This window comes from Talpa europaea, assembly GCF_964194135.1.
Source record: "Talpa europaea genome assembly, chromosome: 15".
Classification (NCBI taxonomy): Eukaryota; Metazoa; Chordata; class Mammalia; order Eulipotyphla; family Talpidae; genus Talpa; species Talpa europaea.
The window spans coordinates 32,838,949-32,855,916 of NC_140083.1; the positions used below are offsets into that span (position 1 = coordinate 32,838,949).

The 16,968-nt window shown below is 41.2% G+C and overlaps 1 protein-coding gene across 1 annotated transcript in view; it reads right to left on the reverse strand.

The window, feature by feature from the left end:
- The window catches only part of TRHDE (thyrotropin releasing hormone degrading enzyme), a gene marked incomplete at its 5' end in the record, with an annotated part of 360,848 nt that extends 346,710 nt beyond the window's left edge, over positions 1 to 14,138 (reverse strand). The window contains 2 exons of the mRNA XM_084255346.1: positions 850 to 1,123; positions 13,246 to 14,138. Of these exons, the coding sequence (XP_084111472.1) occupies positions 850 to 1,123; positions 13,246 to 14,138 (1,167 nt within the window). The remainder of the gene's footprint in view (positions 1 to 849; positions 1,124 to 13,245) is intronic.
- Positions 14,139 to 16,968: the final 2,830 nt, after the last annotated feature.

Consider the following 16,968-nt stretch of genomic DNA (forward strand, 5'->3'; position numbering starts at 1 on the left):
GGACCTTATAGAAATTCTACTACCACAGCAGAACACATATACAAAAATGTTCACTGGATCACTGTTGTTAATATTGAAGATAGAAAAACCAAAACTTTCATCTATAGGAGGATGAGAATTTTTAAATAATCATTCAACCATTCTATTCAGATAAACCATGAAAACAGAATTTTAAGCAAAATATAGAATAAAATAAAAATAAGTTTCAGAATTATGCCTCTAATTCTGAATAAAATTTTAAAGCATGGTATGTCTTGTAAGTAAGTGTTCACATACTTAATAATATGCATGGAAATGGCAAATGCCAAATTCAGGACAGTGGTATCCCTATAAGGGAGGAAGCAAGGCAATTAGATGAGGCAGGGATACACAGAGGGTCAACTCTAATCAAATTGTTTGACTGCTTCAAAAATCACTGAAGCAAAAATGATAAAATGTTTAGATTATATACAGCTGACTAATAGGGATATGTAGTTTACTGTATTATTTCTATGTTTTCAATGTATTTGAAATATTCCATAATCAAAAGAAGCAGCTTTTCCAGTAATATAAATGAAAGTAAGCAGTTGCCTAAAACTGACAACAGCTCTTCCAGTGATACTCAGGAGATGAACAGGGACAGGGATGGTGAGGGTTGGGGTGGTAGTGAAAGGAAAAAGAGAGTTAAATATAAAAAGACTCTTCTCTGACTCCCTGAAACCAGATATATAACTCTCCCTCCCCCCAAGGTTAAGAACTCAGCTATATCAGATATGAAGAGGTTAGGAATGAATCATTGTTAATCAAGAAATCAGATTACTTTACAGTATACACATTATCCAAAAACATCATTAAGCATAAAATACTTACTACAACCCCACTCTTGGTGGTAGTTTCTTTGTATGTGAAGTTGCAAATTGCCCAGGCTAAATAATATGTAGACATGAGAGGGGTCTGTGAAAAGTGATCCGTAACCCATCCATCTTCCTCAAACACAGAAGTTTCCACTGGCATATTGGATAAAGATAAATAGGTTGCTTGATGCTTAATGCTGATTTTGAAAGTAGCCTTGTAGATGGGCTCGTCAAAACAAGGAAATGCCTTTCTGGCATGTGTAGGTGAAAACTGAGTAATGCCAAGGAATCTGGAAAAAAAGAAAATGACATTCTCAATTACATTTATGGCCAGAGTTATTACCATTTTACATGTATCTGCTGATAAAATAACTTATTTTTGCCAAATTGCAAGATAACATTTTTTCCTGAACTAAAGGGTATGAATAGCATAAAAATACAATTCATGTATTTCCCCCAAAATAAAAATTCTTCAGGGAAGTTTTTGTCTCAATTAAATTCTCTAAACCCAGGGCAATGATTACTATATAAAAATTACCCTTTATAGAAAATATCTCATTGGATCACATTAACAAATTGTGGGAAAAACGGTTCTCCTTCTGGGATGTGCCTTACGTTTCTCCCTGAAGCTATATAACATGTAAAGACCATGAAATCAAATTGAAAAGTTGTCATCACATACTTGTAGAACATAGACCATTGCTTAAAAAAATCAAATTTCAGCACCTGGCCTGATTTTGTTATGAAAAAGAACTTTGAAACCTGACAAAATTTGGTCTGAATTCTGACTTCACAACATTCTTAGCCTGATCCTCTTGGACCATTACTGAATTTCTCCAGTTAGTTGTTCATGGCTTGAAAGGAATTAATCATGCCCCACTCAAAAAAAAATTGTAGAACTTAAAGAGAAGAATAAAAGAAGGTGCAAGGCAAAGCAAATAGATCCATAACACCAATAGATGGGTAATAAATGGAAGCCACGAGCCTCCCTGATGGCACAGGCTGTTGAGCGCAGCTCTCTGAAGCTATCTGCAGCCTCTGCAGTGCTTGTTCGATCCCCGCAGGCCTCAGAGCAAACCTCTTGGCAAGCAGACCTCTCCTGTCTCTCCCATTGCTCCCCTCAGCAGTGTATTTTGTCAGTCTTCCTGTTCTGTTCCCCGCTCTGTCTCTGGTGAGTCTTCTCACCCTCCCGTGTATCTGACCTGTACCCTGGTTCTTGTATAAAAAAAAATAAATCTTTTAAAAATAAATAAATGGCAGCCACTACTTCACAGTACCCTCAAAGCTTCTTAAAGTGCTACAACTTATATTACATTGAATAATCTGAAGAGACTTATTGAACAATGAGACCATTGGTTTTTACTACTCAGATTTACTATATAGACTGTAAATTATATAAATTATAAGTTAATAGATATAACGAGTATAACAAATATCCCTATAATAAATGCCAATGCTTGTGTGTGTGTGTGTGCATGTGTGTAAAATACATATATATTATGCCTTCAGGTTTTCAGATGAAATTGCAAAGCTGCATCTTATTAAAATTTTAACTAGAGTCAACCTCTACATTCTTTCACCATTATGGCTATAAATGAAAATACTCAAATTAAGTACTTTAAGAAGGACACTCTTAATAGAGGTCATTGTTTATGAGAACATTCATGACAGAAGCAAAACCTTTTTAATCATTAAAGTTAAACTTTTTTAATCATAGTAATTACAAGTCTTGATATAAGACAAGTCAACACCAGATCCTTTGTCAAAATTGCTGAGTTATAAAGTAAAAGAAAGCTCTTTTCTTCATAAACTGTTCTGCCACCATGCCCCTCTCCATCATCCGGGTGCAAATCGTTCATCTAACATGGCATAACTTCCCACTGAGCCCAAATGTGGATCAAAATTATTCCCAGCACAGCACTCAGGCAGCTACTACCAATCAATAGGATTTGACATGTGTGTTGAATCTTACAGGCTATTGCTGGCTCAACCTATGAGGTATAAATGTTTACACCATTTTAAAATTATGAAGCTTACATTTATCATTGAGAGCATACTTTTATAAAACTTATTTTTGAAAAAGAGAAAAACAAGACGTTTTTAAGATTAATTGTATACTTACTCTCACAGAGAGGGTTTTGGAGAGTTATCTTGGAAATGGTACTGGGCTGCTACCTATCAGGCTTGGGTAAATCACTTAACTGCCTAAGCCTACTTTTTCATTAGTAGAAGGAAAATAATAATGTTTTCTAGGCTTTCCTTACAAAACTGTCTAGATGATAAAATGAGATAATATATGGGAAAGAAATTTTAACTATAAATCTTCTGACAAACATAAGGTTAAAGTTGGAAGCAATCTTAGAAACAAATTGTCCCACTCTCATAAATTTCTGAACTGAAAAATAGTTGCAGGAAGCTTAAGTGACTTGTCCAATATTATATAGGCAATTAGTAAAAACTGAGTCTAGAATTCATATTTTCAATGCCTGAGTCAAAGATAATTATATTTCAAAAATGGTAAAATTAATCTTCAGCCATAATTTATAAACAATGCTATAATTTGTTGGTAATAGAATTTCTTCTTTCCAAATTGATCAGCATCATGGTAATATTTTTCCTTATTATTTTCTGATAGTAATAGTTTTGACTTAAAATGTCAGTACCTTTTAGTTAAAATGCACCCATTTGCAACTTTCTCTTCACATGCTTTTGTCTTACATAATGCTATGGAATCTTATCTATCAATCTTATTAATTAAAATCTCCACTAAGCTTGATATGTCTTTGCTGCGGCCATTTAAGGATACCTATGAGATTTCATGTAGGAGGAAAAATTTTCCCATTTACCTTTTAAGTGGCTGAGTACTCCAATGCCAGTCATGGGGTAAACAGACACGGCCTGCCATGTGTGAACTTGTCAGTCTATTGTATATGTCCTATACTGGGTATGTTGCAGGAATTGCTTTAAAAAGATATAAGTACTTTTGACTTTGAGTTCTTTGCAATCTAATTGAAAAGAAAGTGTATATATACATTTGAAAAAAAAAACTAATAGTACTATGGGGAATGTTCTGCAAGAGTTCAACAAAAAGGTTGCAATTAAAATGTATTAGTTGTTAAGTAACAATGAAAGATGTGTTTGGCATTAAGTAATTAATAGGAAGTAAATTATTAGATGTAGAAGATCTAAATACTCCCAGGTTAATGAGAAATTAATAAACCAAATATTTATGCCAAAGAATCAAGTTTTGAAGTCTCTTTTCCTTATGTAGTCAGTAAATATGTTAATAAAGCTAGCAATTTAAATCACTGCTTCTCAGGGTTGAAAGGAATTATAAAGATCATCTAGTGACTTTTCCTGCAATTAATATTCTTAATGGATTCATACACACAGTATATATCTGTGCTCAGAGGGCCAACATATATTCTGATAATGTCTAAATGAGGAAATACCAATTTCACAGTCTGGCACCTGAGGATGATTGCAATTGAATTTCAATTCAGGATTTAGGAAATCAAAAGAAGTCCCTTGGTAAAGAAGAACAGTCGAACTAGATTACATTTAAGGTCTTTTCCAAGTTTGAGATCCTATAATGGAACAAAAATTTGAAATAAAATATTTCTTGAATTCAATGAGGTTTTTTAAAATGTGAGATTATGCTGCCACAAAATAACTATTTTACCTCAAATTCTATAATGCTTTTGCTTCCCATATCATTCATTTGTGAGCATTCAGTACTGAGGAGAAAAAGATATATTGTATATATTTCCTTCCCTCACTGAGTTTATACTCTAATGAAATAAACAGTCTTAAACAGACAATCAAACACAAAGCCACGACAGACAGAAAATGTATGAAGTGCAGTCCCCTAAAGCAAGGTCTCTCAATCTCTGGCTCTACTGACATTCTAGGTGGACAGTCATTCATTGTTGGGGGCTGACACATCCACTGTAAAATGTTCAGTAGTGTCCATGCTGGCACTAAATGCCAGCAGCGCCCACCTCCCCAGTTGTGGCAAAGAACTAAAGTGTCTCCAAAATTTGCAAATATTCCCTAGCAGGGCAAATTGGATCCAGTTAAGACCACTGGTCTTAAGAACAGAAGGAAGGTTTAACTGGGGGAGAAGCCTATGAATTTGGTCTTGAAGACTGGGCAATATTTTAAGGGCCAGACACTGAGATGTGAACAAGTTGTCTACAGTCACACAGAAATAAGCCTTTAAATAAAGGCTTGACTCACATATTAAGTTCCTGCCCTGTCTGTTCTCTTTCTGATTCTGGTTTCATCAGAACTCAGTATTGCCAGTTCATCTCTAACACCTATCTCACCTCTGACACCCTCTTTTCTAGCAAAGAGAGCCAGTTTCAGGCTCTGTGGCCTCAACAGGCAACAGTGTCTGTCCCGTTTCAAAATGTAATTTTGCCTTCACTATACATATTTTATGGTTGTCTTCAATAGGTGGGACTGAGACTTTTCCTCTTACCCATCATTAAAAATATCCAGGATGTGTCTAGAGAAGGTGATTTGGCATAGAAAATGAGTTTGGTTTATGAGCAAATCTGAAGTGGTAGTAGGACACTAGGAAGAACACAAAAATTAACTAAAAATAGAAAACATTGTAATATACAGTGTGGAGATGAAATACACATGTAAATACAAAAAGAAGTAAAATAAAAGAGCAGGAGGCAGAAAGTAATGGGGACAAATATTTTGTTGTCTGGGTTTTCTCCTGCTTGTTCAAATGTTCGTCATTTTTATCTTTTAATGAATCCCTCACTTACATAAAAAAATCCACTTCCAAGAGTGACATCTTGGAAGTGTCATTCTAAGAATGTCACTTTAGCATAACTAGAAAAATATGAATAATATACATGCATTTTAATTCTCTTCTACCTAAAATAAATTACTTGGTTTCTTAACAACTTGTATATTTGACATTTTGTTGAGCTAAAAAAGGAGGCTTAAAGCTCTGTGTTGCCTCTGAAGGATATAGAGAATTGATTTTTTCTTATTTCTGCGGAAGTTCACTAGGCAAACTATTCGTGTCAAGTCATTATGATAAAATTCAGCAGAAGTAATGCATTAACGTTGGTTGATATTGCCAACAAATTACAGTATGTGATACAAAACAATTTCTGTTCCATTACTTTCAGTTTGCCTTTTCATAAAGTTAAAATATGCAGAGGAAATAAACATTTGCATAACACTTAGTATTCAGATTGATTCATGACTTTACACTGTGGAACCCACCAAAACCGAGAGATCCTCAAAAATGGCATGGTGTATTTGAGAGGTTTCAGTTTTGGCCACCTCGATGCATGCCACACATATAGCACCATGAAAAATGAACTTTGAACTTGCTTGTGTTACAAGTGTAATCTATCTAGTACTGCAATAGTTTAAGATGGATAATAAAAACTCCAAGGTCTTAGGAAATGTCCCAGTGGACCATCTAGCTACTAGTCAACTGTTGACAATAAGTGGACAAAGATACAAGGTCATGGAAATTACACATGTCCCATTTAAAGTTAAGGGTATTGATCAAAATGCAAATTATTACTCAATGACAAAACATTTTAAGTCAAAATGGGTCTGGGTCGTGGTTTAGACTGTGTTTTTATGTACTTCAATAAGTCATTAAACCTCTGCCACTTTAGAAGTACTCCTGCTGAATATTCAGTGCTATAAGCAACCATGTAGTCTGTTTTTTAAAATAACCACTCTAGTAAACTAAAAACATAATGCAATAATGCCAGCAATATGTATGTAGGAAGTGGTGCATATGTGAATAATCGTGTTATAAAAACAGTGCAATATTCACAATTGTTTTCATATTTATGTACTAAATACTCATCAGAAATAAGTACTGCGCACTTGATCACCATTGATAAAGAGAATTATGAATGCACCTAAATTACTTTTGTGAGCCATAATATTAGGTTTCAGTGAGAATAAATAACCTAGTGTCTGAGATTCATTTGCTTAATATTAGAAAAAAGCAAAGCATCATGTAAAGTACTGCTACTGTCAAGACTCAAATACAGCCTTAAGGACAATAGCTAGTGAGTCATGCATTCCCGTGGGGCCTGGGGTTTGTCTATCAGCTGTACTGGTTTCCAGTGACAAGGAAGCTACCCTCCTGATGCCTCTGCGTCTGGTTTCTGCTAGTCCCACTACTGACAGAGAACAGTGCCACAGAGATGTGCATTACATCTGTTACCCACACTCTTCCTACACCTTACCCCTCTCATCTCACAGTAACTGAGCCATGCATGGGGTTTCTCTAGCTGTGAAATACTACACAGCCCTTCTTTGCTCTCTTTTTCATGGTGGAAGGGCTCTGCTTCTTTCTCTCTCTATCATTTGAACTCTGCGTAAGGGGCAAAACAAATCAGCAGGAGGAATTCCACAGTGACCATCTCCCCACTGTCTTGCTACTAAGGGGAGACCCAAGGCAAAAAGTTTGCACCAGCCAAAATACTAGATTTCCAGACATGGAATAATGTAATAATAATTTTGTATCCAGAGAAGTGCTTAGCAATTGTTAGACACTTTCCTTAGTGCTTTGTTACCTAACTCATGCAACCCTCACAATAACCCTGTGAAATAGACTACCATCCCCCACAATTTCCAGATGAGGATACCAGATCTAGAACCATTAGGATCTTTGACTAATGTTCAAAAGCTTCCAAGTGGCAGAGTGAGGACATGAACCTGGGCAGTCTGGTTCAGAGTCCTTGAGCACACTGACCACAGACACACACATAAACACACAGAGCTTTTCATCCAGCAACATAACCAAAAGTGGCTTGAACCTATTCTTAAGAGAAGTAACCAACAGCAGAAATTCTAAAACTATATCCATTTTCTACCCTCTAATCATTTTGTTATTTGAGTCATACACTCATAGGGAAAGATTTGATTAATAAACTAAAATTTCACCCTGCAAGTCACCATAGGTCTGAACTGGGAAGTGTCACCTCTCCGCCAACCCTGTACACCTAGTGCCGGAGCTCCTTAAGCCCTGGGGCCACTCAAGCATTCAAAGACTGAAAAAATAAGCCTGAATGCAGGGAGGACAGCATGAGGAAACCCTTCATCCCAATTCAAATCTACCCAGTTTCGCCAAGCTCACGCCACCCTCCAGGCCTCCCCACCAACATCCAGCTGTGCCTGTATGAATCATTTCAGAATGCCCAGAAAAATGAAAAAAGTGGGAAGTATTTTTCATCTTTATATTCTTCCAAATTCTGTGAAGCAAAATTCCCTGTGCTGGAGGGAGCGTTCACTCTCTAGTGGCAAAAAAGCAGGACTGCATGGGACCTGGAAAAACTCTGGAGGAAGGAACCCAGACACTGCTGAAAATCTGGAAAGATGTAAAGGCAACACAAAGAATATAAAGGACCCTAACTACAATAATGATGATCACTGAGTGGCTGGTGGGAGGGTGAGTCTGAGAAGGAGCAACACCTTTCCTAACAGACTACAAAACCTTTACCTCTTAAAGGTAAATTGTTTCTTCTTCACACTTCATATGATTCTTTTGAAGATAAGCTTAAGAAATGAATCCTTTTGCAATCATCTAGAGCAAATGTCTTCCACTCCCAAGCAAATCTAAGAGGTTGTCCCGGCATTGATGTGTCCAGTCCATGCACACAGGTAATGCCCAAAATTAGCACGTTGTGTAAACGAAACCAGTCAGAGATCCATTTTTGAAAGAAATCCAGAGCAGACAGGCTCTGTTGGAGTTGCCTTAAAAAAATAAAAACACACAGGCAAACTAATTTAACTCTCAGATAAAATACATACTTTATTACTATCCAGAGTGATTGAATCAGATGGCAGAGTGGAAAAATAACAAACTCCCTGGACTTGTTTCCCTAGAAGTATTATTATTAAACAGGAAAAGCATTTAAAAAATAGTTTCTAGATTTGTTTTGTGGGTGGTATTATGAACTGTACCAATACCCAGCGCTGGACTCAGTTACATGTGTAGGCCTAATAAGAAAACAGGAGTTAAGTCTATCAAAGAACCATATTTAAATGCTCACAGAAACCAGTAATTCTCAGAGACTTTCCAGTTAAGAGTCTTCTATGGGGGGGGCAAAAAGCTGTATATTCCAACTTACTCATATTAAGATATCACCTCACCAAAGTGAATGAGAGAACAAGGTTGCTTTCAACATAAAAACACTACACCCATGAGCACGGTGGCAGATTATTAGGTTTTTGGAGATGGGCATGATGTGAAAACACACATTTGTAGAGGATGGAACCTAAAAACCCCAAAACAAGTAGTACAATGATGTAAGCCAACTTCACCTAAATAAACATTTTAAAATAACAATGTTCTTGTTACTAACTATTATATTAAATCATTCCAGAAAAGTTACTGGGCATCAAACCATGCATACTAGTACTACAAAGACCAAATCCTTTCCCATAAAATCCTCTATCCTTTCCACAAGTTTTTTGCAAGACTTTTGCAATTGTCTTTGAGAACCACAATATTATTTGTCCATTTTATTGGAGATCATGGTTTCTCTCTAAATAATCTTTTATAGAAGAACTACTATTTTTGTTCTGTCTCTGCCACTATGGAATGTTACAGACCCAATCAAAGTTTGTCAAAGAAAAAACAGTCTGCCTTTTGAAAGTGAATAAAATGTTCGTTTACTTTGGGTACATTTTCTCTTTCTTTTTTTTTAAAGATTTATTTTTATGCAAGATTTGGGGTACAGGTCAGAGATGGGGGGGGGGTGAGAGGATTCACCAGAGACAGAGTGGAGAACAGAACAGGCAGACGGACTGAAGTACACCGCTGAGGGGAGCAGCGGGCGAGACAGGAGAGGTCTGTGCCACCATCTGGGTTTCTCCCTGGCCGGCAGGGAATCGAACTCGTGCTGCAGAGGCTGCGGATTGCTTCATAGGTTGCGTCTTAACCCCTGCGCCACCAGGGAGGCCTACATTTTCTCTTTCAATCCAACCATCTAGATCTAAATTAAGGTACCCTACTTTGAACATGGTGTGTTCACCATCTGGCTACCCAAAAGCAGCAATTACTTCAGGTAAATGAACATTCTACCTAATTCTAAGCAAGTATATCCTACTATAGGATGCTACAGAAAGGAAAAAAATAAACACCTTTCATTTGCCTGCTGCATGCCTATTTAAGGAAAAAGTGAGAATGTGTTCTGTTTAATGGAGATAATTTACTATCATGTGTAAACATTTCAAATTTAGGTGAATTTATTTATTTGCGATATTCAACAAGTGAAGAGATTTCCCTTTGTTCAAATAGTCAACTGAGAGCAGAAGCTCTACCTCAAGTAAAGGAACCCTGAGCATCAATGGGGGGGCTTGTCTTTTAACTTTTTTCCATAGCAATATGGGAACTAGGAAATGTAAGCGCTTCTAGTAGGACAAAAACAGGTGCCCTCCAATACCTAGTTGGGGTTAAAACTGTCCCAGGATCAAAAGTATATAGCACATAATGAAATCTAATTTTCCTGCACTCACCCAAATCCTTTATTTTAGACCACTGAAGAATGAGCTGAAAACTCAAGGTTGATTGGGTATTAATAAGTTGTTCCATGTAGGCGAAGTAAGGTATGGATTGAATTGTACTATTGCTCTTTTAAACATTTCAAGTAGCTCAATGTGACTCCCCAGTGGCAGTTTAAATATTTATTTTCCTTACAGAAATTATCTGATAATTAAATAGGCAAAAAACATGATTAACTAAAGACCAAGATATTTAATCATTAATCAAATGAAAATTATCTGTGTCCTTGTGGAAAGTAAATTTTGAAATGTCAACTGATACTGCATTTTAGAAACAAAATCATCACCAATAAAAATGCAGCCCTAAATTCTTGATATTGATACATTTAAAAATTCTCCCAATAGTCATAGTAACAATAATGGCTTCAAATAAAAATTAACTAAACATATGTAAAGATGACATAATTGTGAAAGTTTATTAGATTTCCCTTGCCTTATCAACTCCAGTAGAAATATCCAAGAAATTATCATATTCACTCTCCTAATGAAGCGAACAGAATAAAAAACAGAATAAAAATTTTCTCTAAGACATTTAAAATATAACCATCCCACAATCTCCACAAACACTGCAACCTGATTTCTGTTGGGATCCAGAATTTAGCTACATGTGCAGAAGGTTAAACTTTCAACCAAGTTATTCACATCTTTGGGGAAAACTGAAGGAAATAATTTAAATACAAATATGTGCTAGGAGTAAAAAAAATCAGTTCTGGGTCAAACAGAAACATCTGGTCTATTTAAGAGTCCTGTTAATTTGAAGTCACTGACCAAAACAAGTTCAATCCACCACAGATATTTTGGCATGCCTCAAAAAACAGGACTGGTTGGAAGTATTTCTTTCACCACCACAAGATTTATCAGCAAGGATGTGCAACTCCCACTACTGACATCTTGACATAACACTCTTGTTTCTAACCATAACATGCAAATTTGTCTTCTATTCCTTACCCCACAGTTGATGTGATTGGGGTTAAAAAATAATTTTACTTGTATTCTTCAGGATATATCAGAAGGGAGAATACATGGAGAAATGGGATTAAATTACCCACATCTAATCTTCAGCATTTGAAGGTGAATCATTTATACATTCACTTATAGGAAGCTTCATATAACTATCATACAACTATTAAGTATTGGGTAATATATTTGTATGAGGTTACTTCATGAGACAAAACTTTGTGTTCTCCCATGCCACACCAAAATTTCTCCAGTCTCTTCTATATTAACAACTTCTGAGAGTTTCTGACCCCATGAGCTCTGGTCCAGGGATCAGAAAACCAAAGCTCCAGTGGCAGCTCCCCACTGACAAGTCTGCTGACCCCAAGCCCCCTGGAGCGCTCTGAACCCAGGTTTTCTACTGTTTTAACAATCACTTGAGACAGGGGAGCTCTGCCAGTGGCATCATTAGGAATCTCCAAACTGTCTCCACTTCCAAGATTGTCGATTTCATTTTAACTTTATTTTGGTTGTTTGCAGGTTCCGGTCATTTAATTAGGTGATATCATTTTAAATGCAAAGGGTTAGAGCAAAAAGCAAAAGTCACTTGTTTATTCATTCAAGAATATGCTTGAGGGCTTACAACCACCAGACACTGACTGTTTACAGTGGGCACTCTGTACCAGACACACCTCCTGGTCACTTGCAACAATCCTATGAGGACAGGGTTATTGGTACTACTGCTATTATTATTCGCATGTTAAAACTAAAAGCATGAACTCTGGAGCCAAATTCCCTGGGTGTTCACTCTGTGACAAGTTACTTAGATTTCTCTGTGCCTCCATTTCCCCATCTGTAAAACAGGGAGTGCTGATAGCATACATTATAGTCTCCCTGTAAGATGAGTTAACATACCAAGGCCAACAAGCACCAGATATAATTCTTGTCAGGAAACTTAGATCAATCAACTCAAGCCTTTGCCACAGTTAGAGCTGCTGCTAGGACTACAGCTGTTGGATTACAAAATCTGAGTTCCTAACAAGTGGTGAGAACCACTCAGCCTCTCAAAAAGTAAAAAAAAAAAAAGACAGAATGCTGCCCAAATCAAAAGGCATCAAAGGCACTCACTAACAAGGCATTGGAGGCTGGCTGGTAGCTTTCCCTCTTTTCACCACTTGAATCATTTCCAGAAGCAGTAACTCAAGCACAAACAACTGGAGGCACTCTGCCTTACAAGAGAGCAGGCAGCACCTGCAAGGATATTTCTCCCCTCACTGGCCATGGCACCTGTCACCCCTCAACCCCCCTTAGCCTGTCACCACACCTGCTCTTACTGCTCTGGACCTCAACTTCCAGTTTGGGAAAACTTTATACAGCCAAAGCCCATCCTTTACTCTGTGCTTTCCAGTTAACAGGGATGGGTAGAAGGGAGGGGTGAGCCTATTTTGGAAGGCAGGTCGGGATTTTGCCTTGCCCCACCCGGTGGTCCTAACTTATTGTGTGGCTGCCCTGGCCTTCAGCATTCTGGTATTTTCCCTTGACGGTCACTGGACAGGTTTGGGATATCACTCAGATTAGCTTACAAGGGGGGGGAGGGAGACTACCCTTAAAATAAAATAAATAATAAAGCTGTGTGCCCCTACCAAATAAGGACCTGGGGCGGGGGCGCAAAGGGGGTGGTGTTCCTAGTTAGGCACTGGTGAGTTAGTGCAGTTGGCAGCCATGAGCGCCCCAGGCATCCCGGAGACCCCCCAAGGCACTAGGTGACAGGCCCTATCCCACCTTAGCTTTCTTCCCTCACCCCTCGCTTCCAGGGTATCAGAAGCCAGCTGGTCCCGGGAGTCCCCGGTCGCCCAACAGTTTGAGCAGCCAGGCGGGGTGGGGCAGCGCTGGGCGCCGCCTCCCTGCATACCTTCTCTCCCCGTGGAGCACGTAGGAGCTGCGGAAGAAGCCCAAGAGCTCGTTCTCGATCAGAGCGTTGTAGATGATCTTTAGGTTGTAATTCCTCTGCGCGTCCAGGGTCCTATTGAGCACCACCACCAAGACCTGGGTTTGCGGGTACAGGAAGAAGCCAGCCACCGGGACGGCCCCGGCCACCCGATCCTCGGCCACCTGCACCTTCTCGACTGCCACCCGGGAGGCGTGCAGCACGACGTAGCGGGTGGCGTTCCGGCACGCGATCTCCACGTTGACCTCCCCAGAAAAGGTGAAGTTCTCCATGAAGGCTGTGAGCATCAGATTGTAGTGCAGCGGCTTGAGGTGGCCCGACAGGCGCAGCTGCGTCCAGGGCTGCCACTCCACCTCCGACGGCGGCTGCGGGGACGGGGTCCCGGGGGTGGCCTCCCCGCCTGCCTCGGGCTGCGAGGCGTCCTCACCCGCGTGGTGGTTGCCTCGGGTCGCGCCCGGGAAGCTCGCGTTGCCGCCGCGCGCAGGGAAGCCCGCGGGGCCGCCGTCGGCGCCCGGGGTTGCGCCTGCCCCGCACTCGTCGAAGCGCAAGCTGAGCAGCACGGCGAGCATGGTGACCGCGAGCAGAGCCACGATGGACACGGCGAAGGCCAGCACGAGTCGCTTGTGCACCGTGATGTGGCGCTCGGTGGTGCGGGGTCTCACCCCCACGGAGTCCGCCCACGGGTCCGAGAGCCCCCTGCCGCCGGCCCGGGGCGCCGCGTCGCTGTCGCCCATCCTGGCTGGGAAGGGTGAGCTGCTCTTCTCAGCCCCCTCCTCCTTCTTCTTCTTTCTCTTCTTTTTCTTCTTCTTCTTTTTCTTCTCCTCCTCTTGCTCCCCCCGCTCCCCGTCCAGGGCCATCACATTGCCTCCTGCTCCTCCCCCGCCCCCTCCCGCACCCCCCGCGGGCGGGCCACCGGGGCCGCCGCCGGCGCAGGCATCAGAGAGCGCACGCGGGCGCAGGGCGCGACGCCAGCTGGGACCCTGGGGATGCTGCTCGGGGTTCTTTTAAGATGGGCTCTGGCCGCAGGCGACGGCCACCCGGGAGCCCCCCATCAGCCCCGCCTCTCCCCGTGCACCCCCGCGCGTCCCCGGCGCTGGGCTGAAAGCTCTGGGACGCGCCCAACTTGGAAAGCGTCTTTCTCGTCCAACGCGCGCTACTTCTCCGGCGGGCGCCGAGCGCCTGGGCACAGGCTGCCCCCGCCCCCTGTGCGCCTGCGGCTCCCGGCTTGCCCTCCCCTGCGCGGTGCTTCGCCTGGCTTTCCGCGGGAGCCTTCCAGGCGGTTCTCCACAGAAGCGGTGGAGAGGGAAGTTAGGGCTGCCGCTGGCTCTCCCCACTCCCGAGGCGGCGTTCAGTCCTCTGGGCGGGATGAGCTCGCAGCAGCAGTGGCCGCAGCAGCAACGGATGCGCCCAAGCCATGCACCCCGCAGCAGCAGCAGCCGGGGACGAGAGGATGACCGGGAAGGAAGAGATGGGGGTGAGCCTGCCGGGTGAGGTCCCAGGGCCGCAGAGCTGTGCCGGGAATCTGTCCTGGAGAAGCCTTGTCCTCCACCCTCTACACTTTAAGCAGCAGTAGAGGCAAAAGGCATGAGGTTGCAGACCGGACAGCTCGCCTCGCTCGTTCCAACGTTGCTCTGACCTCCGGAGATGACAAGTGAGCAAGAAGTGTCCAGCCGGGCCATCCCCTTCAGGTAGATGCAGCTCCGGCTTTGCTCGGTATCCCTGTCGGGGAAGCCGGAGTGCGTGTGTGTGAGTGCGTGTGCATGTGTGTGCGCGTGTATGTGTACACAGAGGCTCCGGGTCTAGATTGCCAAGACTACTCTGGCTGCATTCAGGGACTGAAACTCCCCGAGAAAGGCAAAGGAGAGAGCGAGAGAGCGCGAGGAGGCAGGGCAGGCGGGAGGGAGGGGAGCGGCTGAGCGGCAGAGGCAGGCGCTGGGAGATTAGCAAGCTTTTCTCCGCTCTGTCACACCAGACACCCACAGCCACAGAGGGGGTTGCTGAGCCGCCTGCTAGAAGTACATTGTAAATCTTCAGAGCAACAAGCCCCGCAGTCACCCCTCTTGCCGACTGCTTAGCCCCATCGCACCTCCCGGTTGGGGGGTGTGGGGGGGAATCTTGGGAGCCTTTGGCTCTTGACACCGCGAGCAAAGCAAGAGCCTGCTGCGGAGTTGGGGCTGTGTCAGCCTTCACATGGAGCTCACCCGAGGATTTGGAGGATTGTATGTAAATTGAAATAAATTCTCCAAAGCCTGTCTACATATATTATATTGTGTGACGTGTCCAGGTGTGCAGTATTAAAATAATGGTTCTCATTGAAGCATTAGATTCCTCCTCCGGAAGTAAAGGCTAAAGAAAAGGGATGTTTTTCCCCTTCAGATAATTTCTATTTTTAGATTGGGGAGATGATTAAAATCTTACTGCCTACAGCATAATATTCAGTACCCAAAACTTGACTGAAGAAAGCTGGGATATGCGCTCCACTACCTTAGATATACCTTAGAAGGGTGAACAAATATATTTCATGATTGATCAGTTTTTCACTTCAGTGGCCACAGTTACTTTTTTACAGTTTTCATTGTCATCGTGAAAATTGCTTAAACTTTTTTAGAGCAATTGTCAGTAGGAAATGTTTGCTGGCCACAGGAGGATTTAAGCAAGTTCATAGACCATTGACTGGTTATGGCTGATATCAGTTTACAAAAGTTTTCAATTATAGTGCAGAGTGTGTACTAGTATGTGGGATATCAAACCCTCAGAAATTGCATGGAGAACTCTAATTGGAACAATATTTAGAAAGCAGCAACCACAAAGGTAACAGTTAACAGGTAAGCATCTCTAAATTTTAATAAAACAAAATCTGATGGGCATCAAGTCAAAAAAAGGATAAAGAATAAGCAAATGAAGTAATTCCTTTTTACATGTTTCTTTCACATTTTCAAACCCTAGAGGCATTTAAAAAAGCATGCCCATAATTCTTTTTCTTACAATAAGGAATGTTTAACACTACTGGCATTAGAGTCCTCAAAATACATAATCAAAATATTGTGTTTAGCTTTAAAAGCATGAGCAACTACAACCTAACAACCACTGAAAATAGCCCTACTCAATGAAGCTATTTTCCCACCTATTCCCAGATGGGATACATCCCCAGTGCCATACATTCTAAAAGTCCGTTTGAATCATTTTTAAATGATAATGAAAATAACTGCCAGGGTAGGTTTCTTTTTTTTTTTTTTTAAGCATGTTGTATGTGGGCCGTTAGCAACAGACCAAGGGAAATGCCACATTCTGTTCAAGTTACTTTTTTCTGCTCTGTTTTTAAATCTGCATGCTCTTGATGTCCATATGTATCTGGCTGTATGCATTTTAAGAGCTGAGGAGTTGGAGTTTATTCGTTTGTTTTCCCAGAATCAGGATATATAGTACAGGCAAGCAAAAAGAGCCATACGATTCTTAGCAATTTCTCTCATTTCTACTAATCTGGCGTTTCAGGATATTAATCTAAAATACATGGATTCAACTCAGTTGAACTATAAGAGAGGCCTAGAACCACTCACCAAAAGTCTGAGAACCACTACTTAAATGAAAAGGTTACCCTCTAAGGGCCTTTAAGATCTTCCTTTAAAAAGATGCCAATCAAGAAAAGATTCAAATTAGGCTTTTTCTATTACTTTATCAATCTTTATC